The sequence below is a fragment of the Heterodontus francisci genome, chromosome 19, assembly GCF_036365525.1.
Source record: "Heterodontus francisci isolate sHetFra1 chromosome 19, sHetFra1.hap1, whole genome shotgun sequence".
Classification (NCBI taxonomy): domain Eukaryota; kingdom Metazoa; phylum Chordata; class Chondrichthyes; order Heterodontiformes; family Heterodontidae; genus Heterodontus; species Heterodontus francisci.
Window position 1 is genome coordinate 58,703,125 of NC_090389.1, and position 16,207 is coordinate 58,719,331.

At 42.9% G+C, this 16,207-nt stretch overlaps 1 protein-coding gene across 1 annotated transcript in view; it reads right to left on the minus strand.

The window, feature by feature from the left end:
* The window catches only part of cacna2d3a (calcium channel, voltage-dependent, alpha 2/delta subunit 3a), a 705,663-nt gene that overhangs the window by 456,758 nt on the left and 232,698 nt on the right, over positions 1-16,207 (minus strand). The window contains exon 7 of the mRNA XM_068052271.1: positions 5,174-5,263. Coding sequence (XP_067908372.1) covers positions 5,174-5,263 — 90 coding nt within the window. The remainder of the gene's footprint in view (positions 1-5,173; positions 5,264-16,207) is intronic.

Consider the following 16,207-nt stretch of genomic DNA (forward strand, 5'->3'; position numbering starts at 1 on the left):
CTGAACTGGGTATGCGGCAGGTGATGAGGGAACCAACAAGAGGGGAAAACATACTTGACATCGTCCTCAACAATCTGCCTGCCGCAGATACATCTGTCCATGACAGTATTGGTAAGAGTGACCACCGCACAGTCCTTGTGGAGACGAAGCCCCGCCTTCACATTGAGGATACCCTCCATCGTGTTGTGTGGCACTACCACCATGCTCAATGGGATAGATGAAGAACAGATCTAGCAATGCAAAACTGTGCATCCATGAGGCGCTGTGGGCCATCAGCAGCAGCAGAAATGTACTCAGCCACAATCTGCAACCTCATGGCCCGGCAGATCCCCCACTCTACCATTACCGTCAAGCCAGGAGACCAACCGTGGTTCAATGAAGAGTGCAAGAAGGTATGCCAGGAGCAGCATCAGGCATACCTCAAAAATGAGGTGGATCTACAACACAGGACTATCTGCGTGCCAAACTGCGTAAGCAGCATGCGATAGACAGAGCTAAGCAATCCCATAACCAACGGATCAGATCTAAGCTTTGCAGTCCTGCCGTGAATGGTGGTGGACAATTAAACAACTAACTGGAGGAGGTGGCTCCACAAATATCCCCATCCTCAACGATGGGGGAGCCCAGCACGAAAGATAAGGCTGAAGCATTTGCAACAATCTTTAGCCTGAAGTGCAGAGTTGATGATCCATCTTGGCCTCCTCCTGAAGTCCCCAGCATCACAGATGACAGACTTCAGCCAATTCGATTCACTCCCCGTGATATCAAGAAATGACTGAAGGCATTGGATACTGCAAAGGCTATGGGCCCTGACAATATCCCAGCAATAGTACTGAAGACCTGTGCTCCAGAACTTGCTGCGCCCCTAGCCAGCTACAACACTGGCATCTACCCGGCAATGTGGAAAATTGCCCAGGCATGTCCTGTCCTGCTTTTTGTGTACAAGTCCAACCTGGCCAATTACCACCGCATCAGTAAAGTGATGGAAGATGTCATCAATAGTGCTATCAAGTAGCACTTGCTTAGCAATAACCTGCTCAGTGACGCTCAGCTTGGGTTCCACCAGGGCCGCTCAGCTCCTGACCTCCTTATAGCTTTGGTTCAAACATGGACAAAAGAGCTGAACTCAAGAGGTGAGGTGAAAGTGACTGCCCTTGACATCAAGGCAGCGTTTGACCAAGTATGGCTTCAAGGAGCCCTAGCAAAACTAAGGTCAGTGGGAATTAGGGGGAAAACCCTTCGCTGGTTGGAATCATAACTAGCGCAAAGGAAGATGGTTGTGGTTGTTGGAGGTCAATCATCTGAATTCCAGGACATCGCTGCAGGAGTTCCTCAGGGTAGTGTCCTATACCCAACCATCTTCAGCTGCTTCATCAATGACCTTCCTTCAAACATAAGGTCAGAAGTGGGGATGTTCGCTGATGATTGCACAATGTTCAGTACCATTCGTGACTCCTCAGATACTGAAGCTGTCCGTGTAGAAATGCAGCAAGACCTGGACAATATCCAGGATTGGGCTGATAAGTGGCAAGTAACATTCGCGCCACACAAGTGCCAGGCAATGACCATTCCAACAAGAGAGAATCTAACCATCTCCCCTTGACATTCAACAGCATTACCATCGCTGAATCCCCCACTATCAACATCCTAGGGGCTACCATTGACCAGAAACTGAACTGGAGTAATCATATAAATACCGTGGCTACAAGAGCAGGTCAGAGGCTAAGAATGCTGTGGCAAGTAACTCACCTCCTGACTCCCCAAAGCCGGTTCACCATCTACAAGGTAACAAGTCAGGAGTGTGATGGAATACTCTCCACTTGCCTGGATGGGTGCAGCTCCAACAACACTCAAGAAGCTCAACACCATCCAGGACAAAGCAGCCCGCTTGATTGGCACCCCATCTACAAACATTCACTCCCTCCACCACCGACGCACAGTGGCAGCAGTGTGTACCATCTACAAGACGCACTGCAGCAATGCACCAAGGCTCCTTAGACAGCACCTTCCAAACCCGCGACCTCTACCAACTAGAAGGACAAGGGCAGCAAATGCATGGGAACACCACCACCTGCAAGTTCCCCTCCAAGTCACACACCATCCTGACTTGGAACTATATCACTGTTCCTTCACTGTCGCTGGGTCAAAATCCTGGAACTCCCTTCCTAACAACACTGTGGGTTACCTACCCCACATGGACTGCAGCGGTTCAAGAAGGCAGCTCACCACCACCTTCTGACGCGCAATTAGGGATGGGCAATAATTGCTGGCCTGGCCAGCGACGCCCAAATCCCATGAATGAATAAAAAAAAAAATTTGGACTTAAATGTGGGAGGCTTGATTGGGAAATTTGCTGATGACACAAAGATTGGCCATGTAGTTGATAGTGAAAGCTGAGGATGGCTGTAGATTCCAGAATGATACCAACGGTTTGGTTGAGTGGGCAGAAAAGTGGCAAATTGAAATCCATCCAGAAAAGTGTGAGGTAATGCATTTGGGGAGGGCAAACAAAGCAAGGGAATACACAATAAATGGGAGGATATTGAGAAGGGTAGAAGAAGTGAGAGACCTTGAAGTGCATGTCCACAGGTCCCTGAAGGTGGCAGGACAGGTAAGCAGAGTGGTGAAGAAGGCATATGGAATGCTTTCCTTTATTGGCCGAGGTATAGAATACAGAAGCAGGGATGTAATGCTGGAACTGTATAAAACACTGGCTAGGCCACAGCTGTAGTATTGCAAACAGTTCTGGTCACCACATTACAGGAACGACATAACTGCTCTGGAGAGAGTACAGAGGAGATTTACAAGAATGTTGCCAGGGCTTGAAAGTTGCAGCGATGAGAAAAGATTGGAAAGGCTAGGGTTGTTTTCCTTAGAACAGAGGAGGCTGAGGGGTGACTTAATTGAGGTGTACAAAATTATGAGGGGCCTAGATAGAGTAGACAGGAAGAACCTGTTTCCCCTAGTGGAGAGATCAATTACCAGGGGGTACAGATTTAAGGTAATTGGTAGAAGGATTAGAGGGGTCATGAGGAAAAACTTTTTCACCCAGAGGATGGCGGGTGTCTGGAATTCACTGCCAGGAACGGTGGTGGAGGCAGAAACCCACAATTTTTTTTAAAAAGGTACCTGGACATGCACCTGAAGTGCTGTAACCGGCAGGGCTTCGGACCAAGTGCTGTAAGGTGGGATTAGATTGGGCGGCTAGTTTTTTCGGCCAGCACAGACATGATGGACTGGATGACCTCCTTCGGTGCTGTAATTTTTCACTAGTTCTATGGGAATATACCAGTGGCTGTGGGAGGAGGCCCTTAAGTGGCAAATAATTGGCCACAACAGCCTTAATTGGTCTGAGCCCGGGGCAGGGCATTTGCCACCTTCCCCACTGCAGGTAAAATATCAGAAGGGGTGGGTCGGTGACGGGACAGTGCCCACTCACCTCCCTCTCGATTTTACGCCCCGCCTCCTAGCCTGCTCCCGGGGTAGGGGGGGCGGGGGAAGGGGTGTAAAATTCCAGCCCCTCTGGTCCATCAATTTACACCTGGTGAGGGAGAAATATTTTATTTCGAACCTTAGCAACTTAAAATATATTTAGATATTTAAACCAGCTGACAAAAAAATACAGCAATGCCATCTGCTCTTGGAGCAAGAAACCAGTGGTCTGCAAAGTGCACATGACAATCACATGTTACAATGGCAATGCTCACCAGACACATTTCAATCAGATATCAGCACAAATACAGACACAGAAGAGAATACTAATGAGGTTAAGGAGGAATTACAATGGTGAGATTCAGAGCTTTGGGAAGGTACCAGAGATGTGTCGGTTGATGAGAATCTGGGCATTGCAGGCCAGTAATCCAGCCTGTTGATTATACCTCAGTTGTTTGGGAATATAGACTTTAGTGGGCTTGCTTTCCAATGGGGGCATCATTTCCTCTCAGAGAGCAGATGATCGCTGTGCAACTCTCTCATTCACCATAAGCAATTTTGTATTCAAATTGTGCTTGCAACATTCAGAATTTCTGTGCCATTCATACCTGTCAAATATATAATGGATGTATTTGTCATCCCAATGAAGCGGACTGAAATAAAGTTTAAGAGAAGAATAACTAAAGACAACAAGAAGTGAGCGAGATGCATAGTTACTGAGTTAAGGTAAGTACATGCCAAAGAATTGTAGAAATTGTAAAGAGTGTGCTTGGAGCTGTTCCGTGTGGCATGAGAATTTGATGTGTTATAATGATGCATAAATGGCATGGACTGTATCCAGATCAAAGATAATGCAACATTTACATGCATGAATTTAGCTCTATGCTAAGTGAAATTAAACATATTTATATTTAACGTTATGTATTGATTCAGGTGGACACGAAGGGAGTGAAGTTTGCCAACAGCATCAGTCCGTTGTGAACAATTGCAGTTGTATTTCATGGCACTATTCAAAAAAAGCGGGAAATCTCCTGGTGTGATGGACAACAATTCCTCCCTCAGTCAATACCACTTATGTCATGGTAGTTTGTTGGATGTTGCTGAAATATTTGTGTCTCTTATAACCTTTTAGACATTAAAATAGTTACCAGTTGCTGCAATATGCTTAATTGCTGCCATCAGCAAACAATGGTTTGTCCAAACTGGGTGACAATTTAGAAGAAGGTAGTGAGGTGCATCAATTGACAGACATAGGAGGGGACAAAATATCATTCAAGAGAATGAAATACATTGACATTTCTGATGTAAGAATTAATAACATGTTTCACAATCAATTTAATGATTTATCAAGCTATTAAAAATGATAAATTCTGTCTCCAGTGTTAAATATTGACGATAAATAAATATATCATATAAATCAACATGTTTTGTTTTCATTGACAGTTTCTTTTTTCACATGATTTGTTGAGCCTTTGTCTTATACTTCCAACCCAACATATTTTAAAATTTAAAATCAATAGAAATTTACCTCAAAATGCTTTATTATATTATTATAAACAGACAAAGCTAAAACCAAATATTGTGAAGGGTCATAATTGTGTAATTAAGTATACTATATACACAATTTTCAAAATAGTTTTATCCAATTTTACTCTCTTGGGAGTCATTTGCCATTATTTCTTGCTTATCCCATTTAATGTTGAATATATAACTTCACCAGGATCGCATTGAATGCCACTACCTGCTTCAGAAGGATGAAAGCTTCAGTCAAAGCAAAGCCCAACATTCCAATTCCTTTTGCATTCAGGGTATCGAGATGTTCTCTGAAATGCTGTGGGAGCAAAAATTGGCACAATAAATTTTTAAACACATTCAATTTCTGAAACTGTTGCATTCAACTTTTTAAAGAGCCATGAACAAGTACTTGTTCTGCTTATGATACCATTTAATGAATAAAATGATTCCATACATACAATGCAGAACAACTTAATAACATGTGAACTTATTCTGAGGCACTGCAGCAAGATGGCTTACCAGTGAGTCGCTCATTTTACATACTGAGTTCCCATTCACAACTATGCCAAGAATCTATATAGTGAAGGCCTGCAGATCCCTATAGAAAGCAAGTTATTTTTGTGGAGAGGGGCATAGTTCCTTTGGATACTATGACGTGGCCATCAATAATGAGTAGAAGAAACATTGTTCCCGATTATAAAGCAACATTGATAGACATCTGTGGAAGGCTGTACCAACTTCCATCAAGGAAATGGTATATGATGGGAGAGGGCCTTAAGGAAGGGTGTGGGGGGGAAAACAATTTATTGTAAAAATCTAATGGTAAATCGTGTCACATAAATTATATTGTGACAGCACCTCTGTTCCATAATAAAAATTATAACTTTTCAAGGAGAAACTGTCGCTGTTCAGCCTGACTCAAAGGAAAATGACCAGAAGTTGGGAGGGCCATGAGTGTTAAGTTGAGGGACGAATGCTTCTGTCAAGCAAGGCTCCAAGCTGTCTTTTAAACACCAACCGCTCATGTTACCTTGGCTACTTTTGTCCTGGAAGGCAATGTTGTAATATTATTAATATACACTTTACTTTTCTAATCTATTATGAGTCAGTTCTTGGGAACCAACTTTTTTGTGTTCTGATAACTGTGCCAAGTATGTGCCCGTAACTGTAGCATATAATACAGCATAAATTCCAAGAGCCTTAAGCAGAAATGTTGTTCTAGCCAAGAGCCTGTGAAAGTGAGGGTGAGATGTTTGTTAAATGTTTATAAGATAGTAAATTCAATCATTACCATCCATTGCTGAGATTTGCCTAAAGGCAAACAAATCTGGATTATTTTATTGTGTACACTTGAATGCTGATACAGAAAATTTGTATTTTTCATTTCATAGCAGTCATTTACTTTCAGCAGGCTCTCATCCATCATTATAGTTTCCATTGGGAATTCTACCATCACACTTTAATCCCTTCTGGAACCAGACATTTTACATTGAGCTGTTAAGGTTACTGGGTGTACTCAAGCTGAGATTTGTTCATACTGCTGACATTACAATCACCTACAGTGCTAGTAATGGGGAAATGCCCCGCAGTCCTTTGAGAAATGTACAAAATTATGAAACATCTGGAGAAGTCCAGTCAGATTAATTGAAATGTCTGCCCTCTGAAAGTCAGTGTTCCAGGTCATCAACCAAGACTGCATTAGTACACATTTAATAACGCACAGTTAACTCGATTGAAAACAAGTTTATTTTATCAAGAAAAAAACCTTGCTTATGTCAGCAGCCTGAAAGTGAGGATGTGATGTATTTTAAATGTTTATGATATCATCGTAAACTCAATCATTACCATTCATTGCTGAGATTTGCACTGAAGGCAAAACAAATCTGGTTTATCTTAATGTGTAAACATGATTGCTGATACAGAAAATTTGTACTTTTCATTTCAAAGCACTGAGCTACCTATCTATTTCCCAAGCCAGACTGTAGAAATGAATTACTTTTATTGCCATGCACTTTTAGTGTATGCAAAGAGTACAACAACTTCCAAAACTCAAAGCATAATTTAAGTAATAGATTACCATTCATCATCACACCCGGGCCAACACCATGGGGATGATTTTAGTTCCCTGTGCACTTCGAGTGAGCTGAGTCAGGGTGAGTGCCAAACACATTTGTAGGTGCAGGATATTTTAATGGAAGAAAATGGCAGCCAGGATTGGAAGTTCAGCCAGACAGCACTTTCAACAAGGTAAGTCGTGGGGAGAAGATTTCAAGAGGAAGCTCCTCCTGGTTCCATATTAAGGTAAGTTTCTTTTAAAAAAAACTTAGAAGCTTCTTCCGCAGTCAGATTAAGCCACCGTAGAGACTAAAAAAGTAGTCATAGCTTGTGCAGCTTTATACAAATTTGGCAAACTAATCCAGAAGTGGGCATAGAACCCTCATTTCAGTATTGAAATGCACTCACTTCAGACAACCAATAACTCACCGAAAAAGACACCCAGCCTAATGCAGCAGTGGCTCAGTGTTCATGCATGTCAGGTGCAAGCCTTCCCACTGCTAAATTTTTCAGTATGAAGGTCTATAGAATTCAGGGTAGAACATAAGAACATAAGAAATGGGAGCAAGAGTGGGCACATAGTTCCTGGAGCCTGGCTGGCCAAATGCAAGACATCAAAACAGCTTGCACTTTGGGAAACCTGCCATATGGATAAAGTGCAGTATCCTCTCATGTTGCTAGTGCTTTCATGAGGAACATTAGGACAGAGTTATCCATGATTTCAACTGAAGAGAAGGCTCTGTTTATTGTTCCATTTATGCTTACCAACTTACCACTGGTTGTCTGCCATCTGATTTTCAGGAGGATCCTGATTTAGATGGCCAGAACACACATTGGAAACAGATGGAAATCTGTATTTTTATCATTATATGTAAATCATGGTGAAATTATGCAGCTAACACCTCAATGTTATTTTAGTTTCTACTCACATTCTACTGCCAGTTCCTGAACCCACCCACAAACCATCGGCTGTACAAGTTGGGAGGCAGCTATTTCCAGCAATATGTAAAGGAATACTTAGCTGCAGTAAGGGAATGCCAGAAATAGGCCTGGAACGCATCCTTACCTGCAGTTGCACTTGTGTTCTGAGTCTTAAAGCCTTCCAATAATTGATCTTCTATTGTTAGGCAGTACAAAAACTTTCCCAATGCTTTCAAACCTCTCCTTTAAGGTGCTCCCTCAGGCTGCTTAGCTGGGTTTCCTGTCCTTCTGATCAGGAGCTGCCCAGAAGGTCCATAATTAGCACTGGCAGCTTGTCAATTCAATGTTAATGAGGCTTGACCATGTAAACTGATTGGAGTCTCTTACTGACCTCATTGGGTATGCAGAGTAACCAACCTGCCCACTGCCTACCTAACATCTACTGGAAACAAAAATCCCACAATGTTGTCCAGCAACCAGAGAATCAGGTCATTTCCTGAGCTTCAATTGTCTGAAAGAAAAGCTGGTGAGTTGGTTTTCAGAGAACTAGAGATGATGTGGCCTGCCTTCAAAATGGACAGTGAATCACAAAGTTCACGAAAACAGGTACTGTAAACTTACAAATGTAAAATAGAAATTTCAGAATAAGTTAAACTGGGGTACATTATTTAGAAATAATGTAAAAAATAGTGAAAGTAATACAATAGATGATAGACAGAATAAAGAAAATAAAAGGAAAGCAGCGAGAAGTATAAGGAATTATATTGCAGTAGTAAAGAGGCTCCTGATAACCGAGTATCTATTACTGTCTATTACTGTAATATTAGGGCTTGTTTCAATGTCATGCTGCATGAAGTGAAATCTTAGAAACTGGCTGGACCAGATGCCTATCTCCTTTTTCTCTCTGATATAGTCTCTGATTATTTTCTGCCTTCTTGCTTTCCCTCTTTTTCTCTTTAACTTTCACCTTAGTTGCTTCTGACTGCTGTTTCCAGACTTTGCTTTTTCAGGATGTTAATGGATCATTTGTTTCCTGATGCCTGAACTGATCAGTCTCTCCTTTTATCTTTGCTTTATGGTATTTTTTTTCTTGCTCATGTATTAGTTGACCAAACAGTCATTTTTTTTTCAGCCACACTGCAGCATAAGACTTCAGTAGTCAACAATTGTGCCCCATTTTTCTTCTGCCAGAACTTAAGACTGACAGCCACCAAGAACATGCAAGTTTACAGGTCCTGTCCAATGGTTTATCAGCTATATCACAAGACTTTACTCATTTGACTTAATGCAGTCTCGAACCACAGGTAAGTACTGCAGGATAGTTTAGGCACTGTTTTTGTTTCTCATTTCTTCTGTTCTTCCCTGAAGGTACTGACACATGTTTGAGTACAGTTCCATAAGCACTGAGAATTGTTTAGTATCCCATCCATGTGAACAGTTTTCTTGTGTAAACTTACAACATGAGTATTGCCAGACTTCAACATGAAGGACACCATAACCAATCTGTTTGTGGATGTGCACTCTTTCCAAGAGGAGTCACTGGCTAACAACAATAACTATTAATTCTCTTGCTTAGTCCAAAGATATTCATAACAATTCTATGCTGCCATTTCTGTGCTGTGCTAACACAGACTGAGTGCTTCTACAGGCTCTTCTTGCCCCAGAACTGGTCACACAGCATAGAGTGTGGAGCAGCGTGGGTAAGTTATGGATAAATATTTAGTTTAATGGTTAGTGTTTTGGTGGTTCGTACTTTTTTTAGTGTTTAGTGTTTAAAAGCTTGAAATAATAGGGCGGCACAGTGACGCAGTGGTTAGCACCGCAGCCTCACAGCTCCAGCGACCCGGGTTCAATTCTGGGTACTGCCTGTGTGGAGTTTGCAAGTTCTCCCTGTGTCTGCGTGGGTTTCCTCCGGGTGCTCCGGTTTCCTCCCACATGCCAAAGACTTGCAGGTTGATAGGTTAATTGGCCATTATAAATTGCCCCTGGTATAGGTAGGTGGTAGGGAAATATAGGGACAGGTGGGGATGTGGTAGGGATATGGGATTAGTGTAGGATTAGTATAAATGGGTGGTTAATGGTCGGCACAGACTCGGTGGGCCGAAGGGCCTGTTTCAGTGCCGTATCTCTAAACTAAACAAAACTAACATGGCAGAGCAGCTGGGTGCTGTCACATGCACATTCTGAGCCATGTGGGAACACCAGAACACTGTGTCCTGCAAAACCACATTTACAGGAAGTGCCAGCAACTGCTCGGGTTTGAGCTGAATTTCTGAGCTTGAAGGGCAGCTGACATCACTACAAAGCATACAGGAAGCAGAGCGTTTCATGAATAGCATGTTTCAGGAGTTAGTCACCCTGGATATACAGAGAGTTCAGGAGGAGAGGAGTGCGTGACTACCGAGCAGACTTGAAGGAACAGGCAGGCAGTGCAGGAATCCACTGGGAATGTGCACTTACAAACTGTTGAATACCAGTGAGCATGATACCACCTCGGGAGAGTGCCGTCAGAAGCAAACCCACAGCACTGGGAGAATTGGCTGCATGGGTGAGGGGGCATAAGTCTGCTGGATAGACAATCATTTCTGCAACCACAGATGTGTGGCCTGGATGGTGTATTGCAACAGGGTAAAGAATATCATTGAACAAGTGCAGGACATTCTGTGAGGGGAAGAGGCCAGAGTCATGGCCCATGTTGGAACCAATGACATAGGTAGGAAAAGGATTATGGTCTTACAGGCAGAGTTTCAGGAGCTAGGAAAAAGATTAAAGACCAGGATCTCAAAAGTGTTAATCTCTGAATTACTCCCAGTGCCACGTGCGAGTGAGTACAGAAAAAAGGGGCCATATTTTCATTTGGCTGCAGGAACAGAGGCATACACTACCAGCCAGCATGCCAGTCTTCCACCATGATTCCACCTCCGGGCAATTTTCATGCAGGCAGGATCGGGGGTGGGGGACGGGTGGTGGGGGGGAGAAGGTTGATGGCTACCTGCCCACAAGCCGCGAGCAGCAATTCAAGCTAATTAAAGGATCTATTAAGGCCACTCTATGCATACTAACCCGAATTTTCCAGTCAGCATGTGGGCGCCCGCTGAGGCTGAAACATGGCCAGGGGCTAGAGGTGGCTTCCCGGTACTCCATCCAGCTAGGGAAATCCTGCCCTACCTCCCCAGCACCTATCATAGGCATAAGGCCACAGCTGTGGCCACTAGCTGTCAAGCGAAGGGGTTGCCCCTCCACAATGACAGCCTGCAGCAGTGGCCCCATTGATTTAAAAAATTTGTAAAAGCTCTTGAGAAGGCACCTCTATCTTGAGGCACTTACCTACACTGGCAGCTCCCACCTCTGACGGTGGGGCTGCTGATCTCTCAGCGCTGGAGGACCTGTCATTGGCCCTCCAGCCTCAGGAGCCTGCCTGCCATCCTTAATTAGACGGTGCTCCGAGAGGCGGCCAATTAATTGGCAGTGTCTTTGAAAATTGACCTCTGGGTCCCAGCACTGGCATATGTTGGTTCCCGTCTCGCATTTCTTCCCATGGCGGGGTCGGGATCAACAAACAAAAATCCAGGCCAGGAAGATAGTGCAGGTGAATGCATGGCTGGAGAAGTGGTGCAGGAGGGAGGGCTTCATGTTCCTGGGCCATAGTAAATAGTGTGACTTGCTTCAACCCATTTTTTTTTGGAAATTACTTTTCTTTCCAACATTTCTTTTATACTCGCAAGATCAATCCTCAACCTCTTTTCCGTGACGCTTTTTGTCAAATGGACATTGTCCCAGAGAGAATGATTATCTATGTCACATTCTAACTTTTCTCCGATTGCCCCTTATAGAAGAGTTCCTACAAAATACTCGATAAATACATACCCATATCTATCGCTTCTATCAGTGCAAGTGTCTCAGTAGCTAAGGTGTTTTTAACTATCCTCTTTATTTTCTTCGATTCCCAGGCTAACGGACAACATTTATCATTTCTTCCCACCAAAAATATAACGAACCCTGCTGCGCTCGAATAACCATCGGGAAGATTAGCGTGTGAGGCGTCACTAAAGATGACTAATTTCATTTCTTCTGAGTCATCCAATGCTGGAAACTTGAGTGTACATTTGACAAAACTCAATCTCTTCAATGTCTTATTAGCTTTCAGCGCTTCCCCCAACAGTAGCATGTTTCAGCATGGTGCTCAATTCTAACACATCATAGCAAGCATCCGGCCTAGTTTGTGTGCACAACCAGTTCAACTGCCCAATTAAGCTCCTCAACTGGTATACTTCTTCTTTGGTTGCAGAATCTTCCTTTTGAGAGGATCTGGCCTGATTTATTGGGAGCCTATTAACATTCTCTAGGTAAGACTGTGGATTTAGGGTTACTACCAACTTAGTCTGCCTAATATTCCATCCTATATATTTAAAAGCTCCGGAAGCCTGACTTTCAAATTTAAATTCCTGCAGAACTTTATCAACCACAAATTTCTCAAATGCCACAGATTGTCCCCACAGAAAATCATCTGCATGCATCAAGAAAATGCCTGCTAGTTTTTCTTCATAGTACCAATAAAACATTGCCGGATCCACTTTTAGGTGAATACAATCAGCTTTTAGTAGGACAGAGCTAACTGAAAAATACCACACCCTGGATGCATCATTTAGCCCATAAGAACGTAAGAAATAGGAGCAGGAATAGACCATTCAGCCACTCAAGCCTGCCCCACCATTCAATAAGATCATGGCTGATCTGTCCCAGGCCTCAACTCCTAACCTGTTTAGCCGTTCTTGATAAGACAACCCCTTCATTCCAGGAATCAGCCTAGTGAACCTTTTCTGAACTGCTTCCAATGCTAGTATATCCTTCCTTAAACACGGGGACCAAAACTGTACACAGTACTCCAGGTGTGGCCTCACCAACACCCTGTACAGTTGTAACACGTCTTCCCTATTTTTAAACTCTAACCCCTAGCAATAAAGGCCAAAATTCCATTTGCCTTCCTAATTACTTGCTGCACCTGCATGCTAACTTTTTGTGTTTCATGTACAAGAACACCCAGATCCCTTTGCACTGCAGTATTTTGTAGTCTTTCTCCATCTAAATAATAATCTGCCGAAATATTCTTCCTACCAAAGTGGATGACCTCACACTTTCCCACATTGAACTCCGTCTGCCAAGTTTTTGCCCACTCACTTAACCTATCTCTATCCCTTTGCAGATTCTTTGTATCCTCATCACAACATGCCTTCCCATCTATTTTTGTATCGCCAGAAAATTTGGATACACTACACTCTGTCCCTTCCTCCAAGTCATTAAAATAGATAGTAAATAGTTGAGGCCCGAGGACCGATCCTTGTGGCACCCCACTAGTTACGGCTTTCCAACCTGAAAAAGACTCACTGATTCCCGACTCTCTGCCTTCTGTGTGTTAACCAATTCTCAATCCATGCCAACACATTATCCCCAATACCCTGAGCTCTTATTTTGTGCAATAACCTTTTATGTGGCACCTTATCGAACGCCTTCTGAAAATCCAGATATACTACATCTTCTGGTTCCCCTTTATCCACTCTGCTTGTCATATCCTTAAAGAACTCTAACAAATTTGTCAAACATGATTTCCATTTCATAAAACCATGTTGACTCTGTTTGATTGCATTATGTTTTTCTAAATGTCCTGCTATTTCTTCCTTAATAATGGACTCTAGCATTTTCCCAATGACTGATGTTAAGCTAACTGGTCCATAGTTCCCTGCTTTCTGTCTCCCTCCTTTCTTGAATAGGGGCGTCACATTAGCGGTTTTCCAATCCGCTGGTACCCGACCGGAATCCAGTGAGCTTTGGTATATTATGACCAATGCCTCCACTATCTCTGCAGCCACTTCTTTTAAAACCCTTGGGTGCAGGCCATCAGGTCCTGGCGACTTGTCTGCCTTCAGTCCCATCAGTTTGTCCAGCACCTTTTCCCTTGTGATAGAGATTGTTACAAATTCCTCCCTCTCATTTACACCTTGCTCATCTATTATTGTCGGGATGTTTATAGTATCCTCCACCATGAAGACCGATGCAAAATATTGGTTTAAATTATCTGCCATTTCCCTATTCCTGGTTATTAATTCCCCATTCTCATCCTCTAAGGGTCCCACACTTACTTTAGCTACTCTCTTCCTTTTTATATACCCATAGAAGCTCTTACTGTTTGTTTTTATATTTCTTGCCAATTTACTCTCATAATCAATTTTCTCCCTCTTTATTAGTTTTTTAGTCACCCGCTGCTGGTTTCTAAAAAATTCCCAATCCTCTGTCCTACCACTAGCTTTTGCCACTTTGTACACCTTTATTTTTGATTTGATACTCTCCTAACCTTCCTTTGTTATCCACGGGTGGCTCATCGTTCTCATTGAGTCCTTTGTTCTGACTGGAATAAATGTTTGCTGAGTGTTATGAAATATCTGCTTAAAAGTCTGCCACTGCTCCTCTACTGACTTCCCCTGTAGTCTATTTTCCCTGCCCACTTTAGACAACTCTTTCTTCATACCTCTGTAATTGCCCTTGTTTAAGTTGAAGGCACTGGTTTGAGACCAGAGTTGCTCACCCTCAAACTGAATTTGAAATTCTACCATGTTATGATTGCTTCCCCCTAATGGATCCTTAACTACGAGATCTCTTATTAATCCTACCTCATTACACATTACCAAATCGAAAATAGACTGTTCTCTGGTAGGTTCTGTAACAAATTAATCTAAGAAACAATCCCTGATGCACTACAAATTCGTCTTCCATGCTACCCTTGCCAATTTGATTTGTCCAGTCTATATGCTGATTAAAATCACCCATGATAATTGTAGTGCCCTTCTTACACGCCTCCATTATTTCCTGATTAATATTTTGTCCTACAGAGAGGCTACTCCTCAGGGGCCTACAGACCACTCCCACCCATAATAGCTTTCATAATTTCCCTTCTTTATCTCCAGCTTCTTTTGGTAGCTTTAAAAATACTTCCCTTTGAAATTTCTCCCCTTGCAAAAATGATGCTTTGATGTCAATGGACTTACCTTCCCATGAGTGTGTCACTAAAAGGGCTAGGAAAATCCTCAAACTTGCTTTTCCTGCGGTTAGGGAGTCCACTCTAATTTCCTGGTCACCTAGTCATTCCTCAAATCCCCAAGCAACAAGTCTGGCCTTCGCTTTATACATACCATCAGGAAGTAATTTCTCTCTACAGATCCATCTATGGGACAATGCTGGTTATCTTCTATCTGGCACCTCCGTGTATACGCCAAACTCTCTCCAACTGTCAAGCTCTTTTTGCTTGGCATCCTTCATCAATTTACCATCTAACTTGTTAGTAGCCACTAGAACTTCTCTATCGTAAGGGCTCCTACTTCTTGTGGTGCCCCTTGCCTGCTCTCTGGTCCTTGCTCTTGTGAAACCACGTCCCCTACTAGGGTTCCTATCCCTTTCTGGACTGCTACTACTTGATCTGTCCCTCCGACAACCAGACACCCTTTCACAAGTTTCTGACCTTTTCCTTGGACTATGATCATCTTCAGGCCCACTGTCTGAACTTACACTACATTTTCTGGCCTTCCATATTTCACTTCCTACTGCCAATCTATAGGTCTGATATCCTGTCCCTTGTCTTGCACAGCCAATGTTTGTATTTCCCTGTGGCCTTTCCTGCCCTTCCTATAATGATGGCTTCCCTCTATTCATTAGTTCCTTCTAGCATTTATGTCACTCTAGTCCCAACTTTTGGGAATTAACCTTTGGCACAAACGGCCTTTTCTGGATCTTCACTATCACTTGTCCACTTTCAGTCAGCCCATTATCTGCCACAATCTGTTGCTCGCAAAGGCTGATATATCTGCATGCTAAGTACATGGTGCATCATCAGTGTCCATCATTTGTTCAGATTCTGTCAATGTATAATCAGTGCCAATAAGCCACGAGGAACGGTTTGGTTGCCATTTTGCAAAATCACCATTTTGCCATCACTGCCTATAACTTTTCCTGGGTCTCTCCATTCTTTCTGCCCATCTCTTTTGTAATACACCATATCCCCACTATCAAAATTCTTTTCTGATGGTTTGATCCAATACCTCAAAGCTCTCCTGATTTTTTCTGAAACCTCCGCCTTAATAAATGAACTTCTCCCTGCATGCATGGCATTCAACTGTTACGCAAAAATTGAACTAATTGTAGTCCCCTCTAAAGCCAGGGGATGATCCCACATTACTGAAGGTATTTCGGATTCCTGCCATAAACTAATTGATAGGTGCTGTAGCCCCCAACTATT